Here is a 12893-nt window from a genome sequence, read left to right as displayed (position 1 = left end):
AAAGCTTGGAAACTAGAACTCAATCACAAGAGGAAAGTTGGAAATAATTCAAACACATGGAGGCTAAAGAGCATCCCACTAAAGAATGAATGGATCAATCAGGAAATTAAAGAAGAATTTAAACAATTCATGGAAAGAAATGAAAACAAAAGCACAACTGTTCAAAATCTTTGGGACACAGCAAAGGCAGTCCTGAGAGGAAAATATATACCAACACAAGCCTTTCTCATGAAACAAGGTCTCAAGTACACAACATAACCCTATACCTAAAGGAACTGGAGAAAGGACAGCTAAGAAAGCCTAAACCCAGAGGAGAAGAGAAATAATAAAGATCAGAGCAGAAATCAATGAAATAGAAACCAAAAGAACAGTAGAACAGATCAAAGACACCAGGAGCTTCTTCTTTGAAATGCTTAATAAGATTGATAAAGCCCTGGCAGAGTTATTAAAAAGAAAAGAGAAAGGACTCAAATTAAAAAAAAAAAAAACATGAATGAAAGAGGAGAGATCATAACCAACACCAAAGAAATACAAACAATTATAAGAACATATTATGAGCAACTATACACCAGCAAATTTAACAATTTGGAAGAAATATATGCATTCCCAGAGATATATAAACTACCAAAACTGAACCAAGAAGAAACAGAAAACCTGAACAGACCCATAACCAGTAAGGAGATTGAAGTAGTCATCAAAAATCTCCCAAAAAACAAAAGCCCAGGGCCAGACAGCTTCCCAGGGGAATTCTAACAAACATTTAAAGAATTAATACCTATTCTCCTGAAACTGTTCCAAAAAATAGAAATGGAAGGAAAACTGCTAAACTCATTTTATGAGGCCAGCATTACTTTGATCCCAAAACGAAAGACCCCATCAAAAAGGAGACCAATATCCTTGATGAACACTGATGCAAAAAATTCTCACCAAAATACTAGCCAATTGGATGCAACAGTACATTAAAAAGGATTATTCACCAAGACCAAGTGGGAGTTATTCCTGGGCCTCAAAGTTGGTTCAACATCCACAAATCAATCAATGTGATACAATACATTAATAAAGGATAGAACAAGAACCATATGCTACTCTCAATAGATGCTGAAAAAGTATTTGACAAAATACAGCATCCATTCTTGATCAAAACTCTTCAGAGAGTAGGGATAGAGGGCACACACCCAAATGTCATCAAAGCCATCTACGAAAAACTCACAGCGAATATCATTCATAATGGGGAAAAACTGAGAGGTTTTCCCCTAAGGTCAGGAATACAGCAGGGATGTCCACTATCACCACTGCAATTCAACATAGTACTACAAGTCCTAGCCTTGGCGATCAGATAACAAAAAGAAATAAAAGGCATCTGAATTAGGAAAGAAGAAGTCAAATTCTTACTCTTTGCAGATGATATGACACTTTATGTGGAAAACCCAAAAGACTCCACTCCAAAATTGCTAGAACTCATAAAGGAATTCAGTAAAGTGTCAGGATATAAAATCAGTGCACAGAAATCAGGTGCATTTCCGTATACCAACAGCAAGACAGAAGAAAGAGAAATTAAGGAGTCAATCTCATTTGAATTGTACCTCAAAGCATAAGATACCTAGCAATAAACCTAACCAAAGAGGCAAAGAATCTGTCCTCAAAAAACTATAAAGTACTCATGAAAGAAATTGAGGAAGACCCAAAGCAATGGAAAAACATTCCATAAATATTGTGAAAATGTCGATGCTACCTAAAGCAATCTACACATTTAATGCAATCCCTATCAAAATACCATCCATTTTTTTTCAAAGAAATGGAACAAATAATCCTAAAATTTACATGGAACCAAAAAAGACCCCAAATAGCCAGAGGAATGCTGATAAAGAAAACCAAAGTTGGTGACATCAAAATTTCAGACTTCAAGCTCTATGACAAAGCTGTAATCATCAGGACAGTATGGTACTGGCACAAAAATAGACACATAGATCAATGTAACAGAATAGATATCCCAGAAATGGACCCTTAACTCTATGATCAACTAATCTTCAACAACGCAGGAAAGAATGTCCAGTGGAAAAAAAACAGTCTCTTCAACAAATGGGTGTTGGTGAAATTGGACAGCCACATGCAGAAGAATGAAAATGGACCATTTCCTTACACCACACACAATAATAAGACTCAAAATGGATGAACGACCTCAGTGTGGGAAAGGAATCCACCAAAATCCTTGAGGAGAACACAGGCAGCAACCTCTTTGACCTCAGCAGCAACAACTTCTTTCTAGAAACATTGCCAAAGGCAAGGGAAGCAAGTGCAAAAATAAACTATCGGGACTTCATCAAGATCAAAATCTTTTGCACAGCAAAGGAAACAGTCAAAAAAACCAAAACATCAAAAAAAAAAAAAAAAACCAGAAAAGACAACTGACAGAATGGGAGAAGATATGTGCAAATGACTTATCAGATAAAGGGCTAGTATCCAAAATCTATAAAGAATTTATCAAACTCAACAACCCAAGAACAAATAATCCAATCAAGAAATGGGTAGAGGACATGAACAGACATTCCTGCAAAGAAGACAACCAAATTTCTTGCAAGAGACCCATGACAAAGTGTTCCACATCTCCTGGCATCAGGGAAATACGAATCAAAACTACCACCTCACACCAGTCAGAATGGCTAAAATTAACAAGTCAGGAAACAACAGGTGTTGGAGAGGATGCAGAGAAAGGGGAACCCTCCTACACAGCTGGTGGGAATGCAAGCTGGTACAGCCACTCTGGAAAACAGTATGGTGGTTCCTCACGAAGTTGAAAATAAAGCTACCCTATGACCCAGCAATCCCACTACTGGGTATTACCCTAAAGATACAAATGTAGGGTTCTGAAGGGGCATATGCACCCCATTGTTTATAGAAACGATGTCCACAATAGCCAAACAATGGAAAGAACCTAGATGTCCATCAACAGATGACTGGATAAAGATGTGGTATTATATACAATGGAATACTATGCAGCCATCAAGGGAAATGAAACCTTGCCATTTGCAACCACATGGATGGAACTAGAGGGTATTATGCTGAACAAAAGAGTCAATCAGAAAAAGACCACTATCATATGATCTCTCTGATATGAGGAATTTGAGAGGCAGGGCTGGGGGTTGTGGAGGGGCAGGGAAGGAGAAAATGAAACAAGAAGGGATCGGGACAGAGACAAATCATAAGAGACTCTTAAACTTATGAAACAAACTGAGGGTTTCTTGGGGTTGGGGGATGGATAGGGTGGCTGGGTTCTGGACATTGGGGAGGGTATGTGCTATGGTGAGTGCTGTGAAATGTGTAAGACTGATGATTCACAGACCTGTACCCCTGGGGCAAATAATACATTCTATGTTAATAAAAAATTTTTAAAAAATCTTCCTAACAACTTTCATTTGCTCCTGGAATAAAAGCCAACTCTTTTGTCATGGCTTCAAACCTACTTTATGTAATCTTGCCCACCTGTTCATCCTCTTCTGCCCTACACTCTGCTTCCACTGTTTACTGTGCTCCATGCCACTGACCTTCCTTCAATTCCAGATTCTCGATAGACTTTAATGGAGTATTTTTATTTATTTATTTGTTTGTTTATTTTTTGGTCAACACCCAAATTTAGACACCCTAGATCTGCTAAAAGACTGCCTGGCACATGTTGGGAGCCAAAAGCAAGTATTAATGGAATAAATTGATGGTCTAGAAAGTGAGAATCTAAGGAGAAAGAGCCATTTCATTTCCAGACCATGGACCTTGGTCAGAAGTGATCCACTGAGAGCTATCTTTGTGCACAGGAAGACAACTGAAGCTGTCTGATGGCTGGTCTTTACAATGGAAGGCGGGATCTGGCAAATTTGGTCCTTAGGACTTCCTCAGACTTCAAACTATTTTCTGTCATCAGAATTTCTGTCGAAATTTGAAAAATTCCATGGAGAGAAAATCCTTCCCCTCAATGAGACTTATCCCTAATACTGTACAGTGTAAGTGATGGTACTTTCCAACAAGCCTTATGAAGTTGCTCCTGTGTTGGCTCTTTGTGACTAAGGTACTGGACACTCAAGCAGGCCTGTACATGCTTCTCTTGGCTGCTTCACACCGGTTGGCCCTACTTCAACACAGAAGAATGGGCCCCGGAGAGCTGCTTTTGTTTATGTAATATTATGTGTTGAATTAGGCTGAAGTCCTACAATGCATAGGTTGAATTCCCAGTATCTCCTTCCAGAAACTAGGCTTTTTACAGAGTGAATTATGTTAGAATGAGATAATGAGCGTGTACTCTAATCCAATATAGATTTACAAAATTTGCAAATTTACAAAAAGTTTGCACACCGAGACAGGTGTACAGGGAGAAGTCATGTGGACATGAAGATGGCCATCTACAAGCCAAGGAGAGAAGCCTGGAATAGGTCCCTCACTTACAGCCCTCAGAAGGAGCTAACCCTGCTCACACCTTGATTTTGGACTTCCAGCCTCCAAAACTGTGAGACAACAAATTTCTGTGGCTTCAGCCACCCAGTGTGTGGTGCCTTGTTATGACAGCCATTGCAGATTATAACACGGAATCTGTGCCTGAACTCTACAGAGGAGTTGAGCTGGTCTGAGCCAGGGTGGGTGGTTTCTCAGGGAGCATATGTAGCTGACGAAAAGCTGCCAGGAAGGGCCAACTACTCTCCAGTCTTTCCCAGAATCCTTGACAGACTTTCTGTCCAAAGGAGTAAAGCTCCAGCGGGCAGAACTGGGTCCCATGTCCAAACTTTAGGAAGGCAGTGCCAGGAGGTCCTCGGCTGCAGCAAACCCCTAGCTGGGTTCTCGGTGTTGAAGGCTCTTTCCTGAACACAGCCACTCAGAATCATCCCGTGGGTTCTATCAACTATGTCTGAGGAAATGCGAGCTTCACCCTTCCGTGCCTGGCTCAACAAAGAATTCCAGGTAGCAAGGGATCTTTGTCTAGGGGATTCACCAATTTTACTCTTTCCATGTGTCACTCTTCTAGATCTTAGAGATGGAGACTTGAGGCAGGACAGGAAGGTCCCTTTCATGGAGCTTACTGTGGAGATAGCAAACGGGCAGTAAGACAGACTAGTCAAGACAAATCCTACTGGGAGACTTCTTTAGTTTGGGTGGTCAGCACTCTCTGAGAAGTAGTCATTTAAGCCCAGAGCATGGAGGAGGGGGATGGTTGGTGGTTGGGGTCTAGGCAGTCCACAGCCTCCAGAACTGAGGCATGCCCACTTAGAACTCCAACGAGGCAAGGTAAAACTGGAAGAAGCCAGCTGGGAATTCTACAGATATTATTACATGATCTTTCCTTCTTGCACAACTCAGGATTAATAAATTAAAATTTTGCCATCAGATTAAGCAATGGTAGATCATAACACCTGGCCTGAATTTGACAAATGAGGACACGGCTACTCAGATCTTGGTGGGTCTGGCTTTCTCCAGCTTTGCAAATCAAGGTCAGGTGTCCTGAATTTGTAGATCTCTGACTAATTTCTACGTCGGGCTCAGTAATGCTCTCTCACATAATACAGCTGGTTAAAATGTGCAAGTGACAGAAAACATCCAGAGAAATTTCTCTGCTCCAGGACTGTTTCAGCAACCCTCTGAAGGGTGGATTCTGACCCTCACCAATGTGTGACCTGCCTCATTCTATAAATACGGTGTTGCAGCTGTCTCAGAGTGTCATCTGTTCATTTCTGGAAGGGCTCCCTTCAGATTGTATACCTATTAGCATATAATCTTCCCTTCAGATTCACTGCAAGTCTAGGCTTTGTTGGAGGCAGAGGCTACTTTAGGCAAAATGATTCCACTTCCAACAAGTTTTACACTCAAAAAAGAAGAAGAAGAAGAAGAGGAGGAGGAGGAAGAAGACAACAAAAAAGAAAAGAAAGAAAGAAAACAAAAGAAAAAAGAAAACTCCAAACAAAAGCCTAATCTATTTCATTTCTCTGTGTGTCTGTGCAAAGGCTCTGCTTTTAAGCCAGGACAATACCCTAACATGTAATAACTTAAAATCATTTGTATCTGTGTCTTTGACTTTAGAAAAAGAATCTAGTTCTAGTTCTTAAACACGCCAACACCCTAAACGATCCAGGACCCGTCTCTAAACACTCTACCCCTGAAGACAGTATACTGTTCTTGCTCGCTTTTATTTATTTTTTTTCTCCAAATAGTTTCTTTTTTCCACTCCTTCTGCCCCTTCTGGTTTTTCAGAGCTGGGACTCTTGTTGGGAGAAGTGTCTACAGGTGAGGCTAAGGCCATCTTGGTAAAAGGTAAAAGGCATTTAAAAACAGGGGGAACCGTTCTCATTTCGGGTCAGTTCCCTGATCTTCCCTGAAGATCAGTTTCTGCTTCTGCAGGGAGTCCTCGCGTCTGTCTACCGCAGGTGCTTTCCGGAGGAGCCCACTGAGGCCCCAGACGTCCGGCGAGAGCCCCTGCGTTACTCTGCGAACTCAGTGAAGGTTTAGGGTACACAGAACCCCGTATGGAACACGGCAGAACCCCTGTCCAGAAACGCGGGGACGCACATAAAACGGTGTTTCTACCGAACGCTATTTGCTTTCCGTCGCGTTCATCTGCGGCTCAAGCCCCTCGCCGCGGGGGGGCCTTCGCGAAGGTAAACGTTTCCCACCTGGTGGCGCGAGTCAGGACGCGTCCTGGAAGGAGGAGGTCGGAAGCACGGTTCCCAGGGGGGCGCCAGCGGGGAGCAGCGGCTGCGGGCGTCGGTGGAACCCCGCGCGGCAGCGCGTCCCCCGGGCCGGCGGCGGGGCGTGCGGGAGCGCGGGGCGGCCGGGGCGCACGCGGCTGCGGGCGGGGCGGGCTCTGGGCGCCGCTGCGCGGCGGGCGCGGCGCGGTGGGCGGGCTCGGAGCTTCCCTCCGCGGAGCGGCGACGCGCGGCGCCGCCGGGTGTTTACCTGGCGTCCTAGCAACGGGCCGCGCGCGGAGGGGGCGCGGAGCCTGGCGCTGCAGGTGAGTGCGGCGGGTGGGCGCAGGGCGGCCGCCCGGGGGGGGGACTCGCCGCTGCTCCTGCGGCCCCGGGCCCCGCAGCTCGCGCTCGCCCCGCGCTGGGGTGCTTGCAGCCTATCGCGTGGTTCGAGAGATGGGGGCGTCTCCTCCGCCTCTTCGCTTTTTTCCCCTCGGGCCCGAGATCCGTCCCCTCGCCTTCTCCTTCCCTCCCGCACCGAGCCGCTGCCTCCCCGCCGACACCTGGCCCCTGCCCGGCCACGTCCTGCTCCTTCGCCCCCGAGCCCCCTCCCACCCTCGATCCCCCTGCAGCACCCCATCTCCTCCTTATCCGTTCTCTCTGCTTCTCAGGTCCACTCCCTGCCTCTCTTCCCCTTTCTCCTCCGCCCTTGCGCCTGTGCCTCCTTCTAGCTGTCCCGTCTTCGTGGCCTGCCCCTTCCTGCCCGTCCTCCTCACCCCTCATCCCTAGACACGGAGTCTCAGTTCTAACGCTCGTCACCCGCCTGGTGGGTGCCATCAGCGCGGGTTTCCCCATAGGGGCTGAGTGTACTTTGATTAAGAGCGCTCTTCATGCCAGTTCCTGAAATGTCACTTTTTCTGTAGCTTCATCATTCTCGCAAGGCCAGGGTGCGCCCTGACGCCCGGCCCATGTTACCAGCCGCATTTCTAGATCTCAGAGTGGAGGCTCACATTCCCCCGAGCCTCATAAAGAATTCGGGTTTGCTTCTGCTCAAATGTTACAGAAATTATTCACGGACGGGTTTCATTTTATTAAGGATAACAGGAAGCTTGCCACTAGCCCTTGAAAAAGAAAAATTCTTTACAGCGATTTGATTAGTACAGAAAATGAGAATTCGTAGAGAAAATGAATGTAAGTGATTTTCAATTTATGCAAACACATGCATAAAAACTTTTTTCCTGTTAATCATTAAACTTTTAACAATCGCACCTGAAAGATATGTACTATGTATTCACATGTTTTCGTTGCAACCATGGTTCTTGGGCCAAAAGGACACCTGGGTGGACCGTGGGGAGAAACCGGGGAACAACCCGTTTTGATAAAAAGTGTTTTGTATTTTTACCTGAATTATACTGACCATTTTTTAACACCTCTGGAATTAGTGGAATAAATGTTGTAGTTCTGGTTCTTTGGTAAATGAAACCATTAGAAATTTCCTAGACTTAGCATGAAAAACACTAGATTACCCTTTTTTCTTTTTAAAATTTATTCAGTTAAGCCTACAAAGTATTTTTTTAAGCCTTTTTTTTTTTTTTAAACCTATCTTGTCTTGTTTGGGATTTTGTTCTATCCCCCCCGCCCCCGATAATATTTTATATGCCTTCTGGATTCTCCTAGGCCCCCCTGAAATTTTCTTGGACCTTCTGCTAAACTGCCTTCTCAAATCAAACTGGTTCATTTTTGCAGCTCCTGGTTTACCAGATTTAGAGAAACAGTTTGAAATGATTCAAAAGTGTTACAGTTTTTTTACAGTTACTTTTGTATAAAAATTTATCATGATGAAAAGACCTTTTTGCGTTTCTTAGCTCTTTTTAAAGTTCTCCCAGGAAGTTGCTGTCTGAGATGTTCACTGCTACATTCTTGGGTAATCTGTGTACGTCCACATTTTCCTTTAAGATAGTACAAGAAGGAAATGATACAAACGCCATAGTTTTACAAAACCATTGAAACAAATGGTATAGTTAAGATTAAAAACAGAACTGTGCACCCAGGACTTTCTTACACAATAAACTTATTTGTACTTACCTTGCACTCTCATAATATTGGGCAAATCAACAGTGTTACATATAAGATCAATATATGCTTTTGTGTTCTGAATCAAGCAGTAGAAACAAACTACTGGAATACTAGAATAAATGCACAAAAAAGTTTGTATTCTAGTTGTATACATCTTATTTTACTAGCAATATATACAGACATAAATATATATATATACAGATATAAAAATATATGCATATTTATATACACATATATCAGCCATTCTCAGCCCTGAGGAGTATCATTTTTTATAACAAATGTCTTGTAATGCCTACTTTGCTACTCCAAAATCAAAATCCTAGATAATAATTCTACATACATGCACAGTTTTAAATGCTGTTAGTATGCTGACTGTAAAATAAAGGAAAATTAAAAGGTAAATCATCATAATACAGTAGCAGCATGGAAATGCTCAGGTACCACTATACTAGAATATGCAATGAAGTAGTCAGAGGCTCCCTCCTCACATAGAATTACCTACTGTGAATGCAGTGGCTCCAGATGTAGGCTGATACAAACATGTCATTGAAACTTAAATGGCGTGATCAGCGTGGCCATCAATGGCATGCTTTTCCAAAACACTGACCTTTTGGTAGACTTCCATATAAAACAAAGTATGTACTACCTTCCTTTGACTTACATGATAGTTGCAATCCGGAAAATTCAGTGTATATCAAAACTATGGGGAAAATACTTTGTGATTGTCTGTAAAGTGGAGCTAGGTTCTAAGCACAGGTATTACTTACCTGAAGTTTTTCGCCTGCTAGATGCCTGGAGATTGTGGCATAATTCTTTCTGTCGTGCACATTGCTGGACGTCTTACATGCTTGGTCCTCATCATTAATGTCAATGATGTCCCCTTCTTATCACTTTGAAAATGAAATGTCTTTTATAACACTTCTGTATTATGAGTACTGCAGAACCACTGATCTAGGTGTCCTGTTACTGGATATCAAGATTGAATACAGTGCAAACCCCATCATCTCCAAGTTATTTCTGTAGAGTCTTGGTACTTCTAAGCTTTAGTCATAATGACGGGGGGGGGGGGGGATGGGGGGGGAGGCTAATTCTATTCTATATTTGACTTTATAAGTGGCCTGATATTCTGGAAGGAGGGCTTTAATGATTCCTAAAAAGCAAAAAGTATAGACTATCAAGGGACAAAGCATTGAATGTTCACAGTGAGAACTTGCTTTCTAACTTGGCTCTTATTTAATGTTACAGATACTATTTTCTTTTTAAAGGAAAGTCAGTGCTGGAGGTGGGAGGGTGGGGGTGAGGTAACTAGAGGATAGACATTAAGGAGGGCCGGTGATGTAATGCGCCCTGGGTTTTATAGAAGACTGCTGAATCACTGACCTCTACCTCTGAAAGCAATAATACATTATATGTTAATTGAATTTAAATAAAAATGAATTTTTTAAAAAAGTCAGAATAACAGAGTTCAGTTTAACAGCATGGTTCTCAACGATGAGCCGCCCTGGCTCGGAGGAGTGCTGTTCACCACCTCCGCCTCCCGCACACCTACGGACCAAAGGCCTCCAGGCGACCAGCCTCCAGTTCTTCCTTCCACCCTTGGAGTTCTCTAGTTCTGTTTGCTGCCCAGTGACTTGGATTTCCCCTCTTAGGCCCCGGGAAATGAGAAAGTAACTTAACTTCAGGGCAGACAGATATTGGAAAACCCAAGCGCCCCGCCCATCACTTTTCCTTAGATCTGGCTCAGTAACAAGGAACTATTTTATTGCATTAAAGAGCAATTCGAAGATTAAAAAATCAGCCACTACAATTAATAAGCAGAATGTGGGTTGGATGGCTTGAAAATAAAAGGCTTGAAAATGAGAACCGTTCTGGGGAAAAGGGGCTTGTGATCCTCTGTTTCTCTTTCCATTCCCCTGCAGTGTGTGTGCTAAGCTCAGATCGGAGCCTTGACGGATCCCATGGGTGTGGCTCTGAGGAAATCCGCGCAGTGGACTGCTGCAGGTTACGGAACCAGAACCTTGGAAATCACTCCTCTCAATGAGGCGATACTGAAAGAAATTATGATCTTCGTGGAGAGTTTTATCTACAAACATCCCCAAGAGGCAAAATATGTTTTTGTAGAACCACTTGAATGGAAAACAAACTTGGACCCCTCAGCGTTTGAATCGGGATATATAGTCAGGTAAGCCGGTGAATCGCTTCTAGCAACTAGTATCGTCATTGTACATATTTCTGTTAATGGGTTTGTAGGTTTCCGGCAAGTTATTTAACATCTGTGAATCTAAGAAATATTCTGACCCAGGGATGGTGGACGAGAGGCACTCAGGTGAATCTGAGGATATTTTGTTTGGCCAACACAGTATTCATCTAATTTTTAAATTTTTATCTGAATTTCTTTTGATATGGGATGCATTTCCCCAGGTCACCACACTCCCAGAATTAGCTTCTGCTTCATAGTTGGGCGTTCTGCTCACCCATTCCACCCTCCAGGTGCAAGTAGCCATTGGTTTTGTGATCTCGGATAGAGACAAAATCCCCTCTGGTATTTAAATCTCCTAATTCCTGGGGCGGTGGAGAGAGAGTGGTAAATTCTGCTCACTACTACAAATTTTTGACAATTAGTATTGTCCTCAAATGAGAACCTTCCAACTCTGAGATTTTAAAAAAGATCCTACCTCTACCTCAAACAGGGGGCTGTCAACTTAGCTCTTGCAAAGAACATAGGTAAAATATATATGTATTTATGTAAATGTAATCATAATTATAAAAGACTGATTTGCATATGCATATGTAAATCTTTTCTGTTGTTCTGGTCAGCTTCAGTTTATTTTCTACTTTCAGACACTAGGAGCTTCTTTTCTGTCACCGTGTTCCTCCCTGGTTTTGCATGTGAGCTTTTATTTATTTTTTTAAAAGATTTTATTTATTTATTTGACAAATACAGATCACAAGTAGGCAGAGAGGCAGGCAGAGAGAGAGGAGGAAGCAGGCCCCCTGCTGAGCAGAGAGCCCGATGTGGGACTGTATCCCAGGACCCTGGAATCATAACCCAGGCCGAAGGCAGAGGCTTTAACCCAAGGAGCCATCCAGGCGCCCCCCACATGTGAGCTTTTAAAGCCTGACCTTATCCAAGACAGGTCACTAACCAGCCTCAGCTCCCTAGAAATGCCTTTTCCATTTTTTCCCTTTGGGGTTATTTGTGAGAATAAACTCTGAATTTCATTCTTAGAACTGAAAAGCCATTCTTGAATTGCATTTCAAGAGCGCTTTGGTTCTGCCCTAATGATTACCTTCTCTCTGAATTTCCTGGTGTCTTTTTTTTTTTTAATTGTATTTTATATCTATCTGTGCCTACGGTCACTTCCTCCCAAAGTGCTTGCCATTATTTATTGCTCCTACTTTAGTTCAGTCTAGTGTCACACATCGTTTTTCCTGACCTTTGAAAGATGAACTCATCTGCAAAACCCTGTAGTTCAAAAACATAGGAACTACTTAACACAAAGATGGATTTAAAGCAGATGTCAGAGGAATATCATGACTGTCATTGTATCTTGCCTCTGTCCTTATTTTGCATTGCAAGTACATGTATGACCATATCTATGACCTACTTAGGTGGTTATTACACACACCTCAGTTAAATCACTATTTCTCTTTTTTTGTCCTTGTCTGATTTTTTTTTTTTTTTTGCTCTATTTCCATTCTTATAATTCTGCATCCAGTCTTCACACACACTGGTCCCTATTAAGCAGGATGTCTCCACATTTTGGCACCATGTGTGTTTTGAACCAGCTGCCCCTTGATTATCTTCCTTCTGTCAAATTGGCAGGGCAACTTTTCCTTGTGCCTATATATCCATTTTCTATCCATTGTTCTTGTTTCTGGCCTTTATGGTTGATATCTCTGATGTTAGAAGGGAAAAGAAGGATCTTAGAGTAACACTTGTTGTATTTGAAGGAAACCATCCCTTTGTGGCTTGATGAAAACAGGTAGGTACTGATTGTCCCGAAGAAAGCAAAGGATACAGCTGAAATTTCGATACTAGTAGAAAATACCAAATGTTTACACATCCAAGTCTTGACCATTCTCCTTGCTCTACTCCCCAAATCAAAGAACTGTTAGCAACCCATAGCCACTTGGTATGTTGTGTCTAGTAATATAACA

General features: G+C 42.7%; 1 protein-coding gene and 1 long non-coding RNA gene across 3 annotated transcripts in view; one reads left to right on the top strand and one right to left on the bottom strand.

Moving 5' to 3' along the window:
- The window catches only part of LOC106004373, a 96971-nt gene extending 90161 nt beyond the window's left edge, over window positions 1-6810 (bottom strand). The window contains exon 1 of the long non-coding RNA XR_006608801.1: window positions 6645-6810. This is a non-coding gene — a long non-coding RNA (uncharacterized LOC106004373). The remainder of the gene's footprint in view (window positions 1-6644) is intronic.
- Window positions 6811-6921: 111 nt separating this feature from the next.
- ODAD2 (outer dynein arm docking complex subunit 2) overlaps window positions 6922-12893 on the top strand; it is a 185513-nt gene continuing 179541 nt past the window's right edge. Inside the window, exons 1-2 of one of the 2 annotated variants that reach the window (XM_045087408.1) lie at window positions 6922-6982; window positions 10652-10914. In XM_045087408.1, coding sequence (XP_044943343.1) covers window positions 10691-10914 — 224 coding nt within the window. In that variant the 5' untranslated portion in view covers window positions 6922-6982; window positions 10652-10690. Of the gene's footprint in view, window positions 6983-7716; window positions 7848-10651; window positions 10915-12893 lie in introns of those variants that run through there. The other variant, XM_045087407.1, reaches the window with a different exon arrangement.

Source organism: Mustela putorius, unplaced genomic scaffold (assembly GCF_011764305.1).
Source record: "Mustela putorius furo isolate JIRA1106 unplaced genomic scaffold, ASM1176430v1.1 tig00001130_pilon_pilon_pilon, whole genome shotgun sequence".
Lineage (NCBI taxonomy): Eukaryota > Metazoa > Chordata > Mammalia > Carnivora > Mustelidae > Mustela > Mustela putorius.
The sequence above is the reverse complement of the archived record's forward strand: the minus strand, read 5'-3'. Positions and strand labels throughout refer to the sequence as shown.